Here is a 22,823-nt window from a genome sequence, read left to right as displayed (position 1 = left end):
TAACAGTACTTTTGCTGGTTCATAACAAATAAACGCTTATAAATATGTATATGATTAAAGCAGAATACTTATTACACAACTGTCATTGTATAGTTTTCCCTTGATCTTTTTAATTTTGATTTGATGCCTTTTTTTCGCGATGATGAATCACATGAAGTAGTAATCAATGATCTTATTGGTTAATGCAGTGTGACAGTTTGACCATCATGAGAATTCTGTCAGCCTAGATCTATGTCATACAATACTTAATATAATAAATAACTGATTACTGAGGTAGCGGTTAATTAGATTTAGTAGTTTAATGGGTGATGGAGTGACGTTTAAAGGCATAAGAAAGTAATGTGAACATTAACATTAGTATCATAAATAACCACGTTTTAAGTAATTTGAACTGCTGATCAGTAGGCCACTATTCCTTCCAAAAAAATATTACGTAATTATTTACAAACATACTTACATTCTGTTATAGCTTATGACCACCGATCAATGTGCAGTGACTTATCGATCGGATCAATGATGCGTAAAGTAGATGCGAGCAGTCTAGAGTCTTGATTGGTCCTGCTTTCCGTCTAGCCCAGCCTGTTAAGTCCAGAACACCAATCTTAGCCTCTGCGATATGAATGGTTTATTTCAAACATACTCGGCTTATATATCAACCAGACAGACCACAACGTACCATAAAGTATGAAACAACATTTGTACAAGAATTAGCCAAATGTAGCTGTGTATGAGGGAGATAGTAATTAATAGACAGGCCATAACCCAAGAATTGTGAATCGTATAGTAATAGTCTATGGGTCCAATTAAAGCTTATAATATAAGCGACACGAATATGAACAGTTTAGTTACATAACAATTATACGATAAAAATATGAGTATAGTATTGGTCCATAAATGGATCCCAAAAGGTTACCATTCATTATTCTTATCGGGATATAACACATTCCTATATTTTCGTGTAACATAAAGTGCTATTCAAACAATTTTATTTCATGTTATGTCTTGTGACTAAATCGCTAATCAGAAAACAACTTATGCAATCATAATACTCTGCCAAACCAATGACATTTTGATCGATATGAGTAATCTAGAGTCCTCATTAAATCTTATCTTGACTGACCCTGCCAGTTAAGTCCAGAACACAATTTATGCTTCTACCACATGGATCATATATTTAAAACATACTTGGTTTATCATATACAAGCCAACCAGACCGTATCATACTATAAAGTAGAAAATAACAATTGAACAGGTTCAAGCCAAAAAGTGGCTTTGATTGTGTGAGACTGTAACTAATAAATTAGGAATAATTTAAGAGTAGTAAATCGTATGACAATAGTCAATAAGTCAAATGAAAGCTTATAATAAGAGGAATATGAGTATACATATAATATAGTTCGTTGACAGTTATACAATAAGAATATATACATGTAATAATAGTCTATAAATAGTTCCCAAGGATTACTGATATTTTAATCTTCTTCGGATATAACATCATATTACATAATTAATTTCAATGGTTAAGATCATGAGTAAATTGAAGCTAAACCACCATAGTAAGCCTGCACGGTCGTTTCGTCCTAGTATGGAAGTCGTTAGCAGTGCGCATCCACGATCCTGTCCCGCGGGATTCGAACCCAGGGCCTATTGGTCTCGCGCGCCAATGCTTATCCCCCAGACCACTGAACCGTCACCCAATGACCTTAGGTTCGAATCTCACGAGGCGCGATCTTGGATATACACTGCTGAGAAATCCTATACTAGGACAGGACGGTCGACCAGTGCTTCCAGGTTTCTCATAATGGTCTAGCTTCAAGTGACTTATGCATTGAACTATTAAATTATTAAAATCTGATAATATTTTTATTGTCAAACTGTTTTAAGTAAATTTTTCACCATGATTAACAAACCATAATGAGAATATATAAGCTTCATAAATTTCTATTATATATAACAAAACAATTAATTTTAATAGTCTTCCTTTCATTTCTACTTCCATATGAATTGGCTTTATCCTATCAACTATTTAAAATAAAAAAACAGCAGCAACAAATGAACGATGAGTCGATTACTTGACTGAGTTTGATAACTGATCGGCAAACCAATCAGAATTAGGATTACAGGTTTTAGATTATGGTATGAAATCCATAGTGTTTTGGTATTATAGATGATGTCAGTTTGTGACCATCAACTGTGAATCATAATCCTAATTTCTCCCACTGGCAGCCTGTTTGGGATACCTGTTCCTGCCATTTAGATATTTTAACAAGTTATCTAATTTTGTGCGTTTATGAAAAGTGTACAACCCTTCGTTGTATAAATTACAAAAGGCTCAATCAGAAATATCGTAGTTCCTGGCAACATACAGCGAAATAAATGTACATTATTTAGATGTCGATTGACTGGACTGTTAACTCCTAACTGGTGATCACTCAGTATTCATCGTCTGGATCGACCAAGAAGTAAGAAACGGAAACTTGCTGAAACATATTGTGCTGAGAATTCTAAATTGTACCGAAAATATACTATTCAATAAAGCTAATAATAATAATAATATAACCCTCACTTAGCTTTAGGAAGTAGGCGGCGGTTCTCAAGATCACTTTAGCGTCCATTATAGTCTCACCAACAGCCATTACACTGCTGGGGAGTCCCACAATAGGACGAAACATCAGTACAGTACTTCCAGGTTTTCAGTGGTCGTCTAACATCAATCGGTTCATGATGTCAATCAAAAATTCTATAATCTCCACAACCTTATACCGATAATTTCAAGTGTCATTGAGATTTCTGTATATGTTTAGACTACAATGTCATCATCCAATGATTTAAATTTCTAAATTTAACGTCAAATTTGAAGGAAACATATCTACCCAGTGCTCATTAGGTTTCAATGATTATTCAGATTACATTATTCTATAATGAAATGATATCATTAAAAATGAACACGTCATCTGAATGAAAGTTAACTTACAAGAGGAACATTTTCCATTAGTAAATTACTAGATAATAATCATTTGCCATTGTTCAATGCTACTTGTTATATCTGGTCGTCATTGATTGTTGTGTCAGAAACGCTTATTACTCATAGTCTAAACGAGGGACCTCGGAAATTCCCACGACGCGGAATTACAAATGCAAAGACTGATATAAGTAAAGATTTATTAACCCCAAAACACGACGACGACGAAATGCCGAAGTCCCCCGTTTCGAGTATAAGTGATAAGCGTTTCTAACACAACAACCAGTGACGACCACATATAATAAGTAGCATTCAAACGACAAGACAATCAGCATTCATTTGACAAGTTATAAAAACCATAAAATACGACCTGAATTATTGTTGATATATTTTACTAAGTAGTTAATAACGTGATCTAATATAAATTCAGTTTAGATTGTTCGACTTATTTCCATCGATTCTTTTTCTTAATCACATCTAGGACTGTTGAAGTGTATGGTGTAGAGATCTCTGATTAGATACTAAGGTATCAATTAAGATAAGTTCTTTACTTTCGTGATTCAACTGGTGATTATTAAGGGCATGTTAAAATAGTCTTATTCATTCTTATTTAAATGATTGTACAATAATAGTAAAGACAATTAAACAGGGAATTATGTTGTTGATCAACCTTTCTAAAAAGTAACTGAAAACAACATAATAGTATCTTGTCAACAAATCAACTCTATACTCATCTAAATAAAATGCTTGCTTAATGAAAAATTCATAAAATAATAATCTTTGAATAAACATTTTCTTCAGTATCGGGTTGTAGAGATTATTAAGTTTTTGATTGACATCATGAACCCATTGATGTTAGACCACGATTGAAAACTTGGAAGCACCAAACAACCGCTTCGTTATAGTATGGAAATCCTCAGTAGTGTGAATCCACGATTTATCGTGCGGTTCTCGAGCCCAGGACCTTTGATCTTGCGGGCGGACGCTTAACCTGTAGATCACTGAGACGACAATCAACGGTGTTAATGTCTAACCTCAACTAATCTACGAAATTTAGCTAACATCTTCCATTGTACTGAGGTAGATACTTGTCTCTACCTGACATGGATTAGTTCAGCTGGTCACGGTCACCGTTGGATGCCTGCTCAGTGGTCTAGAGGTTAAGCGTTCACGAGCGAGATCGAAGACCATAGCCTCGGATCCTGCGAGCGGGATCGTGGATGCACACTGCTGAGGAGTCTCACGATAAGACGGGACGGTTGTCCAGTGCTTTCAGGTTTTCAATGGTGATCTAACATCAATAGATTCATGATCTTAATCAAAAATATATTTTTCTCCTGTTACTTCATTTCATATAAATAAAAGCTAGAGATCAAGGAAAACGGAGACAAAGTAGTAGAAACAGTTTTAGAAAAATTATATTCCGAGTTGCATCTACATAACCATAAAAGTCAATCGAAAATAATCTGATCACCGGAACAAACATACATTGATAATATATAAATTGACAACTAACATAGCTGTGATGTGAGTTACTTATATCCACACAAGTAGTATACGACGGTGGTCAGGCATAGGATGTATTTCAGTAGAAGGTCGATGAGGAAAGAGCGGGAACGGAACGGAACGGAATGCAATCGATACGAAACTTCATGAACAATGAAATCTTAGACAGTGGATTGATATTTGCAACGGGAACAGTCAAGTTTGAGATGATGGATTGATATTTTGCAAATTAACGATTTACTATATGGTTCTCAGATTTTATTGAGAATGCTTTGTCACTTTGTGCTTAAATATATTCACTTGTCCCACTAGTGTACTTGTTGACTACATAACTACTCCTCCCAGTAATTTATATCATACTGAACCGTAAGATATATATGTATTCGTAACTAACGTTAAATGATTATGAAAAAAATGACGGAATGGTTTAATCCATTAGCTATAATGACATAACTAATTGATCTAATAAGATTTATATAATCAAATGACCGTGCGAAATCTTCAATTTTATAAATCAATAGAGTAAAATGTTATTTGATAATTAACTATCAATAATCCATTCAGAATAAAGACTACTAATGTATAATGTCCATCTTTTGTTCGAAACCTGAAATAAACAGAATAATTTATCGATTTTTAAATGATACTAATGAAGGATGATATAGGTATCCGTGACAATCACTTAATCAATCAATAAAGTGACTAGGTATACTGATAGATTATATTCACAAAGTTTGTCATGAATTACTAATGGGATAAATTCTTGAAGAAAAAGTCACATTATCTAGTCTACTAAACCGGTAAATAAATATTAAACATTTTCAGTTTATTATTTCGATTCGAGATGTTCAGACAGAATTGTTTTGACTTTTACCCGGTTAATTTATCACGTGATTTACTCGTCAAACAGATTACGACTTATACAATCTTAACACTCTGCCAAACCAATGTCGTATTGATCGATATGAGCAACCTATACTGACTAATCTTGCCTGTTGAGTCCAGAACACAATTTATGCTTCTACCACATGGATCATATATTTAAAACATACCTGGTTCATCATATACAAGCCAACTAGACCATATCATTTTATAGAGACCGTAAATGACATGGCTCATAATCGTTTGCAATGGCGCAGGTGCATACACTCTTTGTGTTCTCCTAAATTTTAATCTTCTGATTCCTCATTGTCTCTTTTTTGTCTTCCCAAATTTATTTCACTGGATTATACTCTTTAAATAACATCTCCAAACTCTAATCTTCCCGATTACTGCTTATACTCTTACCGCCTCTACCACTACGGTATTTGAATCGACAGCTGCATCCCTGTGCTAATGTGGTGTGGCAGCTCGAACTGATGTACATACGTACGAAGTTCTATGTTGTCACTGACTGACTGATAAACTAGAAAAATACAATTGAACAGGTTCAAGCCAAAAAGTGGCTGTGATTATGTGAGACTGTAACTAATAAATTGGGAATAACCTAAGAGTAGTAAGTCGTATGATAATAGTCAATCGGTCAAATGAAAGCTTGTAATAAGTGAGATATAGATATTCATAATTTAGCTACTTAACAGTTATACAACAGTCAAATCTCTTCCATTATTATATTATCATCATTCGTTTTCCTACTTCATTATCTCTATTCTATATTATTTATCTTCTATTGTATAAGCTGTTGTGACTAGATATCAGAAATTGATTTTGTCTTCTTATCTACACTACAAACGGATACTAAAATCGTTGGTTAGATTACGTTATATTATTAAACATTGATTCAACGATCGACAGAATACTAAAAGAATAGATATTCTTATGCTTACTAATTTAAATTCATTTATGATAAATTCATAAATATTTACAAGGCACTAGTTCGCTAAATCATACTTAATGGAGAAACTCTGGAAGAGGTGGAAAATTTCACGTATCTGGGTAACACCATCGATGAACGTGGCGGATCTGATGCAGATGTAATGTCAAGGATTGGCAAAGCAAGGGCAGCATTCCTACAGTTGGACAAAATATTGAACTCAAAACAACTGTCAATGAATATCAAAGTCACAATCATCAATACGAAAGTCAAAATAGTTCTATTGTATGGAGCGGAAACTTTGAGAACTACCACAACCATCATCAAAAGAGTACAAATATTTATAAACAACCGTCTACGTAAGATACTGAAAGTCCGGTGGTCGGATATTATTAGCAACAGCCCACTGTGGGAGAAGACAAACCAGATTCCAGCTGAAGAGGAAATTAGGAAAAGAAGCTGAAAGTGGATAGGACTCATATTGAGAAAATCATGAAACTGTATCACAAGACAAGCCCTAACTTGGAATCCTGAAGGGGAACGAAAAAGTTCGAAAACACACTACGTGGAGAATTGGAATCAGATATGAAAAGGATGAATAGCAACTGAGAAGGATTGCCCAGTAGAGAGTTGTATAAAGCATATTGATGGACAGCCTGTGCTTCATCACGACAGGTAATAGGTGTAAGGAAGTAAATTTCATACAAGAAGTTGATATTTTCCTTCTTAACTCATCCTTGTTATAAAGTTGGTCATATTCTACCATATTCTACGTTTTAAAATAATACAGAGGTAATTAATGGTAACCATATATCTCTCAGAATATGTTGTTTTTGTTTTCTATTTGCAAATCAAATTTAGTTATTGGATCGTATTTTTCATATGTAACTTTTCTATTTGTATATTTTAGCCAACAGATTGAATTATTATAAATCATAGAGAAAAAATTGGTTAGTTTCACGTTGTTGTTTTTTTAATGTAACTTGAAATATTTAGTTTATTAATTAGTAACGAATAGACTGTTTTTCATACGATATATATATATATATATATATATATATATATATCTGGAATCACTGGACGGCTGTTTCGTCGTATTGTGGGACTCGTCAGCGGTGCGCATCCACGATCCCGCCTCTCGAGATTCGAGCCTAGGACCTATCGGTCTCGCACGCTGACGCTTAACCTCTAGACCACTAACTTCAACAAATCAACGAAATTGCGCCACCGTTCACCATTGTGGTCTAGCATAAATTAACTCGTGATTTCAGCTATTGAAAATACTATAATATCTACAAAAACCCCGTCTTATATATATATAATGGTGAATATTTATGTCAACAATGACTGGAGTTATCCTCAATTGTTTACTATGAAGATGTTCAGTGTAGTGTACGGAGTCTGAAATCCCTTATCAAAAATATATTTTTATCAGAGTGGGAGTTTGTAGAGAATATAGTAATTTAATAGTTGAATTCATGTAGATGCGCACTTCTGAGGAGTCCCACACTAGGACGAAACAGCTATCCAGTGCTTCCTGGTTTTCCATGGTGATCTAGCTTCAGTAGATTCATGCATTCGATTGTTAAAAAGTCATTTATCGTGAAAGTTATGGCTTAAAATGAAATGAATTACGGAAATTACGGTCTGGTATATAGCAACTACTGATTATAAATAAACCAAACATGTGTGAAAGTTACAACACACTTATTGAATGCTGCAAATAAACTCATCTTCCCCAATGAAATAAAAAAACATAATGGTTCCTAGGTATTTAGTTGAAACAAAAAGGAAATATGAGTTGGTGATTAAACTACATGTGTAAATATCATTGTGTACTGTATTCAATTATATTAGAGATTCATCTCTAGAAAAGAATCTTCACCTTATTATCTCGTACAAGCTCGATTAGTATAATAAATAATGTTTATTGATAAGAATTAATGAAGAGATAAAATGTTCTTGGAAAACTAATGAATACAAATTAAATAAGAATTAGTAATCATTTGAAAACCAGTTACTTGATTATTATAACGTTAGCAACTGAGTTTTATCAATTTTTAAATGTTATGTATAATGACAGTTTTGTTGAGGTACAGTATAATTGAGAGTGAAGGATTCCTCATGATAGAATAGGTGTCAAGGCAGTTCTACTGTATGGAGCTGAAACTTGGAGAACTACAACAACCACAATCAAGAAAGTACAAGTATTTATAAATAGCTGTCTACGCAAGATACTCAACATCCATTGGCCGGATACCATCAGCAATAGCCTTCTGTGGGAGAGAACAAACCAACTTCCAGCTGAAGAAGAAATTAGGAAAAGACGATGGAAATGGATAGGACATACATTACGCAAATCGTCAAACTGCATCACGAGGCAAGCCCTAACTTGGAATCCTGAAGGGAAGCGAAAAAGAGGAAGGCCAAAGAACACATTGCGTCGGATAATAGAAGCAGATATGAAAACGACGAATTACAACTGGACGGAGCTAGAAAGGATTGCCCAGGACAGGGTTAGATGGAGAATGCTGGTGAGCGGCCTATGCTCCTTCACGAGGAGTAACAGGCGTAAGTAAGATGAATTATTCACTGCATAATGACTTGAACTATCTTATCGAACATTAGACCACTAGAATTGACCAATTGTCAAAAGTAAATGATTTACGACTTTCGGAAACAAACCTTATATCTAGGCATTTATTAACTCCCTAATTTTTGTTTATGTACATGTTGGTAGAATCAGACTACCTGGTTACGGTCTATATGATAACTGTGATCAGTGATTAGAGATGTTAAATAAATAAATTAAAATAGTGCAAATCCAATCACTATCTTCTGTTATATCCCGATGAGAATAATTAGTGGTAACTGTTGGGATCTATTTCTGGACTATTACTATACGTATATTTCTATTGTATAATTGTTAAATAACTAAACTATTCATATTCATGTTCCTCTTATTATAAGCTTTGTTTTACCCTATGAACTAATACTATACGATTTACCATTCATGAGTTATGGCCTGTCTATCAATTACTATCTCTCTTATTCACAGTCACATTTGGCCATATCTTGTACAAATGGTATTTCCTATTTTATGGTACGATGTGGTCTATTTGTTTGGTATATAAACCCAATATGTTTGGAATAAATGATTCATATCACAGAAGCTGAGATTGGTGTTCTAGACTTAACAGGCTGGGCTAGGCGGGAAGCAGTACCGATAAGGACTTTAGATTGCTCGTACTTGTTTTATGGGTCATTGGTTTGGTCGATTAATCACTATCCTCTAATTGGCGGTATCATTACACTATGTATCAATAAGGACACAGGGCACAAGGTATAACATCTTAATAGTGAGTTGAACACATCTTCATATTCACTTTTAGCGATTATTTTTACTAACGTTACTGTTACAATTAGTTTGATCCTTTTGTTACTCATTATGTTAATTACATCTTGTTTTGTTAATGTGTCATCTCAACGTGGAATAATGCTCTAAGGTCAATCCTAGGCTCTACGTTGATTATGACTCGTTTTATAAACATTCATGACAGGTTTGTGTCATTTTATTTCCCTTATTTATAGAAGCAGTCAAATTAAAGTTAGATGTTACACTTTCAGGTCATAAAAAACATAAACATTAACACAAGGAAATGTAGGATTCTAACTGTACTAATTTTTCTATCAAATTTAGAAATGATTTTGGACGGACTTTGAACGACGGTAGACTGACCTGTCACGATTGATTGATCACTGAGTGGTGATCAATGTCATGCATGTGAAGTCCTTATTTAGTGCAGATCGAATGCTATCGACCAAATTGCAATGTGGCCACCAGTCTAGGTGACTCGACATTGCGGGTACTATATATTGAGATTAGATTCGATCTGCACTAAATAAAAACTTGACACGCATGACATTGATCACCACCCAGTGATCAATCAATTGTGATTACATCTCAGTCCTACAGGTCAGTCGCGGCTTGGATAGCTCAGTGGTAACGTCTCTGACTGAGAAGCTGAGTGACACGGGATCGAATCCGCCAGGGAGCACCAGTTCCCTCAAAATTACAGGTACACCTTGCTGACGAGTGCCAAATAGCAGGAAACCCGGGTCCAGGGTTTCCTGTAGACTACCTCCAACCACCATCTAATCTCGATATGAACCTGTGTCAGCAATTAGAGTTATAATATACAGTTGATGATCAAACTTAGAAATTAGATTTCGGGTTTTCATCACGAACTAACATCAACTATAATGTCAAAACTTTATTTAGCCAAATGGATAGGTGAATTTCGCGCCAAAATCCGAGATTTCTTATCTTATATTTGATTGGTTCATCTATAAATTATAGTCTCTCCAGATTTAACATTATCAGTAAACTATTTTGAGTTCCGTTTTCAATTCCAAAGAAATTATCGATCAACATGAAACACTTATCAAGTCAGTATCAGTATACTGTAGTATAAGGTAAAGTAGTACCATCAATTGATAAAACAATTAAGTCATCATCTACTCTTTAGGATATTGTAAATGCATTAACGTATTCATTAAATCATTAAATTGCAGGTTAAAATCCTAACCTAAGCCATTATAATTTGTATAACTGAACAGTTCAAGTTAAACCTATGAATTGGTACTATGTAAAAAACTGAGTGAATAAATGAGATTTAATTGTTAAACAATCAATCAAATGAACAAACAAACAAGGGAGGGGGGGAGACCCAGCAACATTCTATTCAAATATCAATTGTAGGTAGATACAAACAACATTGTTTATTAAATTGATAACAAAATAAATCACTGTATACACATAATATGAAATTATAAATTATAGATAATAATGAATCTAAAGTCTAATTTCAACAAAGAAAACACAAATGTTACATAAAATGAAAGAAAAAGGTAAATGTGAAAGAGAAACAAAAATAAAACAAACAAAAAAAACCCCAACAATATTTTAATTGTAAAGGGATAATTAGATAAGACAAAATAGTTTTCTTTCCTATTTTTAGAAGAAAAAAGAAAAGAAGCCCAAAACTGTAATACACATGGTAGTGATTATTGATATATTAGTTTTATGCATAGTATTCACCAATGAAGAAGATATGAAGAGAGAGAAAGAGAGAGAAAGAGGGAAATTAAGCTGAAACAGCACTATTGGTAAAAACAAGAACATGGGTTAAATTGTTAAATTCATAATCACGATTCATTGTTAAGTCATGAATGCATAAACCGGAAACCATCTGATACAAATAGAGAGAAAAAAACATTAAACAATAGAAAAGACTATTATTATCATCATCATCATCATAAATGAATGGTACATCACTTAAATTTGTAATTCAATACAAGTTTATTTACTCGACATTGAGCAATGTACATACAAATAGGCACACATTTCAATTGTGTACGAGATCGGTCACTTAAACATAACTAAGTGGACCACAGTTCGAATCTATGAACCATCACTACTATCGCTAGTAGTCGTAGTATTAGTACAAACAAGTCAATGGATAGAAGAAATCAATATTTAATGTGGGAAATTACCAAGCGTTTACATAGTATCTGTACATAGCTTTCGATGATCGATCTGCATCATGCGGTGTGTTGTGCAATCTAAATTGTCTCCTTGTCTAGTCATTAAGTGTTCTGCCTATGCCACTCTTTCCATGTAGTGAAGTTTTTCTCTTCGTTTGACGACTAAGACACTTTCTTGAAAGTTTTATGATCAATCCAACTATACCGATATACATGGAAGTGTCTACACAATAAACATATATAAAGACAATTATTGCATAATGATTTGTTATTTCTGAATCAGTATACTAAATTCCTACCAACAATTAAAGACAAGTAAACGATGAAATCACATGAATAATACCATTATTTCACTTGGCATTGTTTGACTTGTATCTTCCCATTGAGGTTTAAGACTGCAATTGATCAGTCTGTTAGTGGCATATGTGCGTATGCCTCGATATTGCTTTAATTCACAAGCTTTTTGTAAGCAATGATGGATAGTGACTAGCAGTGGAACCCAGGACGCGCGTTTCGTCCTGAGTGGATAATGCGATGGCGTTTGAAGCGAATGGTACTGGGTTCGAGTCGCAGAGTGAACATCAACTCTCAGATGCAGATACATCCAGCTGACGAGTCCCAAATAGGACGAAACGCGCGTCCTGGATTCCACTGCTAGCCACTATCCATCAATACCATCATTTTATTAGGAGAAAACTCAACATCACAATATCCGTTTGATTGTTACTCGTATTTTTTTCTTGATCAATTCGTCAATAAGACAACACAATCAATATTCATAGTATAAATAGTATTCAGTGTTACTGATAATTGACAATGATGTCAGGCTGACATTCAAATACAAAACAATGGGTGTGTATATGGAGGAGTGTAAAAGAGAAAAACTGGGCGAGGTGAGAAGACCTGAGGTTATGTGGTAGAATGTAAAAATATAAAAATTTATGTTTAAATCCAGCTGTTGTTTACCATCACTTCTAAAACATGTTTAAAAAAAAGGAAATTAAATGTCCAAGTAACGAGGACATGAGAATATCTAATTAACCGATGAGACCATAATTAATGGAAAACGTCAAAGTGACCTTGAAAAAAGTCAGTCTATTACCAGTGTCGAACGAGGATCATAAATCAGTGTGAGAAATTAGAATCGGGATTTAGAGTTCAAAGTTGGGGATAGGAATTGGAGTTAAGGTTTTCATCACGAAATGACATCAATTGTAATGCCAAAATCTTATTTAGTCATATGGGTAGATGAGCTTCGCACCGAAATACAAGACTCACTATACTGATTCGGATTGGTTCATCTATAAATTATATTCTCATCAAATAGCTTAAATTTACTGGAGTAGAATTAAGATGAAGTCAACCGTACATAGGACTAGTGCAAGACAGCAGGTGTTAACATTGTGTGATCAATAAGAGGTTTTCGCCAAAGATTTTAATTCAATACAATTCCATGATTGATAACCACAGCATGAAAATTTGAGTGTAATAAGATTTCAAGTCAAACTACAAGTGTGAGCTTGAGCGAATCGTTAAACGACTGTAGCGAATTCTTAGCTCATTTAGTCAATTAGAAAATCATTAAATCTGAATGAATGATTTATAATGCTAGGATTAGAACTCAGAATTAACTTCGGGGTTTCATTACCAACTGACATTAACTATGATTTATATTGCTACAAAGAAATTTTCCATTATGGTTGATATCAGTTCGTGATGAGAACCTTAACTGTATTTTGAACCCAATAAGTGGTTTAAATTTCCAGATGTCACTTTAAAAATCGTTTAAGGCTGTAAAAAGAATCATAGCGTTAATGATAAGATTTTTTTACTGAGTTAAAATATTCGGAATAAAATCAGTGATCAACAGTTCTTTAGGAAGATTCTTCTATTTCAATCTCCATTGACGATATGCTATTTCGATACATGTACCATAACCTTGAAGCGATTAGCGAGTTCATTTTTGCTTCGTCCTTATAGTTCAGGTTTACTACAAAATTGAGATTATTTATGCCATTAAGTTCAATCACATATCATTTAGTTGTAAGGTGATGTTGAAAAGTAAGCGATTTTAGCCTAAAGTGAATATATTATTCGACCATTATGGGTAACTTAAAGTACGTTTTAGTAAATGTATGTAATCACTGGTAGCCTCAGATCATGTAACAGTGGAACCATCATTTAGCAAATGTACAAGAAATCAGGTTAATCAGTTTTTTAATACTAAACGGACTGAGATGAAGAGTATTACGACATAGATATCCACTAACTGTTAACCAAGATATGTAGTCAATCAGTTACTATGAAATGAAGAGCATAAAATAAATAGCCATCTGTTCAAGTTGTCACATCAAATGAAGGTGATAAAGAAACGTTATTCGCTGACTAAATAATACAGGAAGAGGGGGATGTGCGACAACCTGACTGTTTCAATCGAAAAGTGTTGAGGTGTTTGAACTTGTGACCTAATGATTATGAGCCGAACTTTTTAGCCATTAATCCCCACACATTTGATTTCAGCTAAATTACAAGACAAGTAGAGAATATTTCGGTATGATCGAGCTTGGCATTAATTCGTAAACTTATTGACCGTCGATATGAGTTACTATGTAGAATTATAAACTATTCGAAAGAAACTAGGTGGTTGACTTTTTTTGGTGATTATAATTTCGAGTCGACAATAACAATCTAAAGTGAACGATATCAATTATGTTTTGAAAAGTAAACGATCTTTGTTCTAATTATCACTGAATTACTATGTATTACATCAACACAATTAAAAGTTAAGATCATGAGTCAATTGAAGCTAGACCATCATGGAAAATATGAAAGCACTGGATGGCTATCTCATTCTAGTATGGGACTCCTCATTAGTGCGGACCCACGATCCCGTCTCGGGAGATTTGAACCCAGAACCTATTAGTTTCACGCGCGAGTACTTAACCTCTAGACCACTGAGCCGGCCGGCATCCAATGGTGTTAATGTCTAACTTCCAACTAATCTCGCGAGACGGGAGATCATGGATGAGCACTGCTGAGGAGTCCCACAACAGGACGAAACGGCCGTCCAGTGCCTCCAGGTTTTCCATGACGACCTATTTTTCTTAAAATTTTCAGCTATTTTATTAATATTTTAATGAGAACAAATTACTTTTAAGTGGAATTACATATTGATTCTTCACTGTAAACTAAGTCAATAAAAATATACCCAATGCACTAAATTCATTTACATAAACAGAGGGGATTAGATATAGAAATGTGTCCAGTATTGGGGGTGGGGGTGGGGGTAAATATTACTAATAAACTTTATGTAATGTATATGTGTATTTAAGAGATAATTTTCTATCGATTTCATTAGAACAAAATGTTATGACCTTTATAGATACGTGTAACAAGTATTCATTATGAAAGGAAAATAACACAACGACGACAACAACAACAACAACAGACAACTAACAAAAAAAAATCATAGAGAGCAACAAAACTACACATTTTAATTTACTAATCTGTATTTCACTTACATGTAACCCAGGTAATGTAGCCATTAAATTCAATTCAAATGGAATACATTGACCAGGTAATAATTTGCCAAGTTTTTGTCTAGTTTTACTTAACCAAACAATCAATGGTAAATAACTATTTGTTAATTGAATTGAATTATTATTATCATTATTATTAGAGGTATTTTCATTTTCATTGATGATTGATTGAATTGGAATTGAAGAAGAATCATTGTATTTAGTTGAACATAAACTAAGTATTAAGTCTAAATTCATTTTACTGTATAAGTAATAAAAAACAAACACCAAAATGAAACAAAAGTTAAATTATGTATGATAAGCAAACTGAAGCAGAGGGGAACTGAAGAAATAGTCAATATATGCATCGAATCAATTTGTTATACCATGTTAAGCTAGAGAAATTAAATTATCACTATAAATCCTAGAGTAGTAAGAATTAGGAACATAGTAACGGCAGAGAAAATTAGACATTCCAGAAAAAAGAATAAGCTTATGGAATAAAAATGAGGTAATTTTGAAACTCAAGATCTAGTTGGAGATATAGAATGAATGAGAAAACCGCATTGTGTTCGACTTTAAGTCATGTCACCTAACGCTTTCAAATGTTGGTTACGATAATCGCGCCAACCCCAACTAATTGTAGCCCATATCTGTTTACATACCTAAGTTCAAATGTCAATGACTTCAGAGACTGACGCCATATTTTATTTTAGTTGCTACTAGCCTTATTCCAAACTACCATGACAGAAACCAGCATCGTGAGCCGAGGTAGATGGTGATTAAAATGAAGAAATTAGAGAACAAGAAACGAGAAAATCAAAAATGTGAGTATCGATGTTTGAACTGGATGGAAAAAGTAAATGAAGTCAACTTATAACATGGTAACAAGAATCAAATGTTAATTGTGCAGGATTGACATTCACCGGTCCGTTACAACATATTAGGTGAGGACTTTAAAAAAAAGTAACTCAAAGACTTAGAAAATTATCAAGTAGTTATCTCACAGTAGAAACAGGTGGTAATTCGTCTACAGGTTTCTATTATACTCTTCAAAACTTTAAAATGAACCTTCTCAACTGAAAGAAATCTATGTAGATTACTTTCCTCAATGAAATGCATTTGGTTGACACAGGTCATCAAGTCGAATTGAATAAAGCTTTTAAGGTTATCTACAATATTCCACCAAATCTACCACATGGTTTACGAGTGCGCCTTTTACACATTGCGGAAGCCATCGCAATCCATGTTCACAAACCTGACCTTTGCATCCAAAAGAAATTCGTACAACCACTTTCTCTGCCCTGGCCTTCAGTATAAGATTTCCGTCATAAGAACTAATTTTCATACTTCTTCCATTTCTTTTTTTTTTTTAAATTTTTGTAATTTTGTTTCTATTGCGTTTGAACTTTATAACTTCTCAACATTCATCTCTTGATTTTTACGTAACTACTATCCTATCCGTTAAAATTCTGTTCCTTCTTTGTTTCTTATATTACGCAACGTAGCAACTTTTTGATTTATTAATTACTTTGAATATTAATAATCCTCTTTCTTCCAAATGCATTTTATTTACTAAACACTATCCTTCCTTACCTACCTCTATTGGTTAGATGACATTTTCCCCTCTTATTTCACAACATTATTACATATTCTATATTTCATGTGGGGTAGGTTCGTTCGATTGTATCAGAAACGTTTACGTCATAAGTAGAAAAAAGATAACAGTTCAACATCATATAATTACTGCATTATTTCATGATCAATACGTTTAGATAGTGATATATAACAATTGTAATCTCGTAAAAGCAATTTTCAGAAAAGCCAATCTCGGTAATACATACTGAATAATTCATGGATTCTGAGAAAATTTCATCTACATATCAATAATATATTAGAGCAAGGGAGTTGTGTACAGTGCCTAAAATAATTTCACCTCAATCAGTCTTTTCAGGTAAATTTCAATTTTTACATGAATGCTTCAGTTGATGAGTCACGGATAGGGCGAAACATGAGTCCTGGATTCCATAACTAATCAACATGTATCTCTGCTGCTAACAATACTTGTGACTTAATGCAATATCGTAGCGATCTGCACAATATAAACATATACCAATAAGAAACTGATCAACTGCAGTCTTAAACATCAATGGGACGATCCAAACAATCAATACAAGATGAATCATATGATACTTTGTTTGCTGTCATTGTATTAATTTTGGAAGTAAATCTTTCTTTTTTTTTCAAATTTCCACGTTTTTATCTCATTTCACAGTTCAGTTGGGAAAAATTAACGAGAGTTTAGAAATCGGTCCAAAAATTGATTATCTTAAGCATTTGACTCTTATAATCTTAGATGTCAACACAATCTATACAATAAAAGTTCATTAAGTTCCACTGGACTCGAAATATCCTTCTAAAAAGACGATCCCCTGGCTGTTCGAAATATATATACGAGACATAACATGACCAAAGTAATAAAAAACAACAAACAATTTAATACTAAATTGCACAATTACAGTATTTGTTACAGGTAGACTCTTCATCAAAGGGTTTAGTAAATTACGTTTTTGGCGTTAATCGTAGAATAAAGGAACAAAGAGAAAACCGGGCATATTTCACATGAGTAAAAAACGTTACTTATTTATATGCTCCTTTTTGATGGTCACCCTTATTATTAAGGGCTCTTTTTCATTAGCCCTTTTTGAATGGATATTTACATAAAGGCATATTTATGTATATAGAGTCAACGTACTTTACATCGATTAGTTAACGTCTATCAAAGTAATTATAACTAACCGGAAAGAGAATGAATGATAGTTGTATATAGTTAAATCAAGTGAATAATCCCGGTAAACATCAGTTGATATAATTAATCAATAAATAACATTTCATATCATTAACGTTCTTATTATTTTCAGTAGTTATAATTGACAAGAGTTAAACTACTATTCAAAATAATAAAGTGTATGATATACCTGCAATTAGTTAATTCAAACTTTAATGTGAATGGTTGTTCTGTTGTCACAGTGGATGGAATAGTTAAAACCCTCAACTGAATATCACCAAAAGTAGGAAGCTGAAAAGATATGGAAAAGAGAAAAAAGTACTTTCATTTGAAAAAAAATCTTGTCCAATTTCATTGTTAATCCATAATGAGTTTCAAGTAGAGATATTACATTACATAAGTTATAATTGAGTTGTTTTCAATGCTGATCTATTGGACAGTAAGGATTCCCGCCCAAAACATTTGTTACTATTGATTATATCATAATTTTATACTTCTAGCTTGATCATGATATTATCTTCGGCAAAACGAGAGCTTTACTTTCTCACTAGAACACCAATATGGCAACTACATTTCAAAATAAGAAAACCAGAGCAGTCTCATCTGTTTGACAAAAACCAATACAGAATACATTTACATCAATAACAAAATGAAGTTCATCTATGATGAAATGATCAGTAAGTCACAATGTAGAACCTACACGTATGCACATTGATCCAAGTTACCATACCTCATTAGCACACCGAAATGAAATCGTCAGGCCAAATCAAAGAATAATGAAAGTCGTAACAGTATCAATGGTAATCGAAAAAACTAGGCACAGAAGATAGGACTCAAAAAGGAAATATAAATTAACGAAATAAAAACAAAAAAATTATGAGAGATTAAGGATGTCAGAATTTCGGAGAAGATAAAGAATGGATGGATCTGCGCCATTGCAAAAGATTTTGAGCTATGTCATTCAAAGTTTCTAACGATTGGTTACGATAATCACGTGGAACCCAACCAGGTGGTCTATACCTATTAACAGGGATAAGTCCAATTGTCAGTAACTTCATAAACTGATGTCGTCTTTCAGCTTGGCCGCCCTTAGCATAACAAAAAATCAATAAATGAACAAAAATAAGTGGATAGGAGTAAAAAAAAAAATAATGGAAGAAGCAGTTCAATTTAAAACAAATACAACCGGAAAGAATTTTTTCCAGTTAAAGAAGCTCCTCTTACTTTTATAAAGTAAAGGAAAATTATAATAGGACTGTTACTAGTCTCAATTCCAAGTTATGTTTGATAATATCTTAAGCCACTGAGTTGTAATCTTTGTAGAACCCCAACAAGGGTGTCGTGAAGGACAGACAGATGCCAATCCTGTACAGCTTTCTTGCATGGCTGGAATCTATCAATTGAAGTTTTTAAACCGTTTTAAAACCTATTGCGTACACAAGAGGAATTATGCAAAATCTAATTCGGTGAATGAATAGAAGTTTCTATAGTGAAGTGTAGCGGTGCGAGTATCATAGGTTATATTGAACTGTGGGATGGAATTTCATTGAATGATTGTCACGAATAGCTTGTTTGAACCTTATTTCGACCTGCATAAAACAGATTTTTGACTGGATGTTTTACGTCAGCCAATACTAATTTAATTGTTTTGTTTAAATAGTGAGAATACAACAAACTGTCATTAGAATATTCTACGTTCATAACTCTGCGTTGTGATATGATGATCTTTATATAATCCATTTGTTTGGACATACATGAAAACGTATCACAGTCATTCAATTAGGAATGGATTGAATTATCCTGTTGTTCATATTTTTGACGGACATTAGGTCGATCTTCTTTAGCATACGTCCATCCTATATGGATTGTCTCGATATGGTCATTATGACAATTTAGTATGCAATAAATGGACTATGACAAGTAGTGGAAGCCAGAAGGAGTGTTTTATCCTATTTGAGACGTGAACATCAAGCCTGTAATGGAATTATGTCCAGCTGGCGGATCCAAAAAAGGACGAAACACGCATCCCGGATCCCACCACTCGTCACATTTCATTTATTCTTTACTAATTATAACAATAATTCATCCAAAAGTATCGATTCAAAACTATCGAACTAACTTCGTATTTTAAAGAACTTGTTTGTAAGCGTCCTCTTTCACCCATAAGTGATCTCCATGTAATGTCTAGACGTCCAGCTGATATTGACACTTGACGGGTAGTTGTGGAAGAAACTGGAATTGGATCAGGCACAGTTGAAGTTGGTATTGATGAATTGGTAGATGATAGATTTAATAAAGGCGATGAATTGGTTGTTGTCGGTATTAAACGGTATAAAAATTGTTGCACATCATTCGGTTGTAAATAATACGTTGGAGTGTTAGAATGAGATCTGAGAAACGAGGCAAACATATCAAAGTGAATGAATACTGCAGACGCTTCATTATTATCATCTATATAGGTTAAGGTCGACTTAAATCAATGGTATCATAACTATTGAATATCAATTTATGATTAAATAGTACAGAAAGAGTTGTACGACCTAAAATGATACTTGATATAGGATTTATTTTCTGTAATATCATGCAACTGCAGAATGTACAAATGACTGAAGGGGCTTCGATCACTAGTGGGACATTAGATGTCCACTGTTAAGACGTTCCGTGCCAGGAGAGGATAACTGTCAACTAATTTCTCGTTCCCAATGATTGTATAACTAACGTCGATCTGTGAGAGCTAATAGAAACCATAAAACCCCACATGCCTTAGCAGACAGCGTCATTCATCAAATAACGATATAACCATTATAGCACAAGCTAGCATAGAATAGACGGATTAAAGTTAGCAGTGTAATCCATGACATAAGTTCGGCTTTGTTTGAGATTCGTTAGCTGGATTTACTTGCATTCCAGTGTTGATATTTACGCTAAGACTCGAACCCAGTACTGTTCACTTCAACGCCAATGTGTTACCCACTTAACCACATTGCGTTTGCTTCCTACTAACTTGTGTCATCAAGGCTATGGAGAGGTGACTCGCACAGAATGCACATATATCAGCCAAGACTGATAAACTTTCAGTCAAAAATATAGACAAATGGATAATCCCAATCCATTACAAGTTGAATTTAAACACATAACCGTTTCACAAATGGCTGTTCGAAATCAATACCTAGGTGGATAACACGATGGAGTTTGAAGCGAACGATAATAACCTCGAATGGTGGAATAAATATCAACTCTAGGATGCAAGTGCATCCATCTAACGAGTATCGAATAGGATAGCATATGCATCCTGGATTGTATTGCTAGCTATATTGTATCTATCCCACCTAAATGCATAATCCTAGGAATATCTCTCTAAAAGAAATAACAAACACATAATAGAATACTTTGATTTCAATCAATCATTAATATCAATCGAATCAATTCATAAACAAAAGAACACAAATGAAAAAGGAAAAATTACTTTTTATCAAACTGTAAATTATTTAAATCAATCACACTGAATTGAGGATTTGATTCGAATAAAACACGTTCAAGTATAATTGGTGTTACAGTGAGATTTTGAATTTGTGTTTCCATAAGTACACTATGATCAATCTAACAAAACAAAGTGGATAGAATAAGAGAGATGAATCTGACATTGATAATCAATCATGAAGATGTATTAATTTGTTTGAAAAAAAAAAAACATGTACACAAGCTCATAATGAAACAACTTTGCCTTAAAGCAACATAGATTAACCTTGAGATGTTCTGAAATTAGCAAACTAAAAGTGATAATGATCAATTAGACAATATAGTATTCTTAAGAAAGTAAGAACTAGAACATTTTCAACTTAATTATCATTAAAAGAAAGAACTTAAATATTTACTAGAATAATGAACAGCACGTATTGATCTTAGGAAACTAGGGATCAGTAAATAGCTATTTCGTCGTAGTATAGGACTATTCAGCAGTGTGCATCTACAACTTTGTCAGGGACCAAACACCTGAAGAGTCTGATATTAAGACGAAACGACTGTCTAGTCTTCCTAGGTTTTCAATGATTGTATGGTTAGTCCGTAATGTCAACAATGTAAATGTAGCGATCTCCATAAACTCCCCTATATGAATAACATTAACAAGGAACTAATTGGACAACATCTTAAGAATATTCAGAAAGCAACTTCATTATGTTGAAAAGCCTCTAAAACTTTTAAGATTGATTGTAACTCTGTGAATACTCTTTATTTTATGTAATTGAGTTAACAATGGAAGTAATGTTTACTTAGTATGTCTCCATTTTTGTTTTAATTCGGATTTTAAGTGCTGAAGATTGTGGGAGTCTAAAAGTCGATACAGAAGTCAGTTTCTCAAGAGTTTAGTGTTTAGAACTTATGAAAAAGTTCAACAAGAGGCTAAAACCAATAGTCAATAACTACATGTTACGTACTGGTTTAACTTTATAAACTAACATACTAATATGATACCCAAAATATCATTTCTGGATAAGCAATAACAAGCATTTCAGTGTCATCAAACGTTAACTTCACTTTCAAAAAACCCAACGCCAAAAGAGATTGGCATAATTCACTGACCTCTATTCGTAAGCATTACAAAATAAATATTTGTCATTAAATACATGCAACGAACATGTATCTCACCTCCTTCCTGAAGTTGTCGCACGTTCGAAAAATAATACAAAG

General features: G+C 33.5%; 1 protein-coding gene across 1 annotated transcript in view; it reads right to left on the bottom strand.

The window, feature by feature from the left end:
* Window positions 1-9,994: 9,994 nt before the first annotated feature.
* MS3_00008339 (uncharacterized protein) overlaps window positions 9,995-22,823 on the bottom strand; it is a gene marked incomplete at its 5' end in the record, with an annotated part of 58,081 nt that continues 45,252 nt past the window's right edge. The window contains 5 exons of the mRNA XM_035732361.2: window positions 9,995-11,533; window positions 15,350-15,608; window positions 18,325-18,425; window positions 20,254-20,524; window positions 21,601-21,734. Of these exons, the coding sequence (XP_035587569.1) occupies window positions 11,429-11,533; window positions 15,350-15,608; window positions 18,325-18,425; window positions 20,254-20,524; window positions 21,601-21,734 (870 nt within the window). The 3' untranslated portion in view covers window positions 9,995-11,428. The remainder of the gene's footprint in view (window positions 11,534-15,349; window positions 15,609-18,324; window positions 18,426-20,253; window positions 20,525-21,600; window positions 21,735-22,823) is intronic.

Source organism: Schistosoma haematobium, chromosome 6, assembly GCF_000699445.3.
Source record: "Schistosoma haematobium chromosome 6, whole genome shotgun sequence".
NCBI classification, from domain to species: Eukaryota; Metazoa; Platyhelminthes; class Trematoda; order Strigeidida; family Schistosomatidae; genus Schistosoma; species Schistosoma haematobium.
The sequence above is the reverse complement of the archived record's forward strand: the minus strand, read 5'-3'. Positions and strand labels throughout refer to the sequence as shown.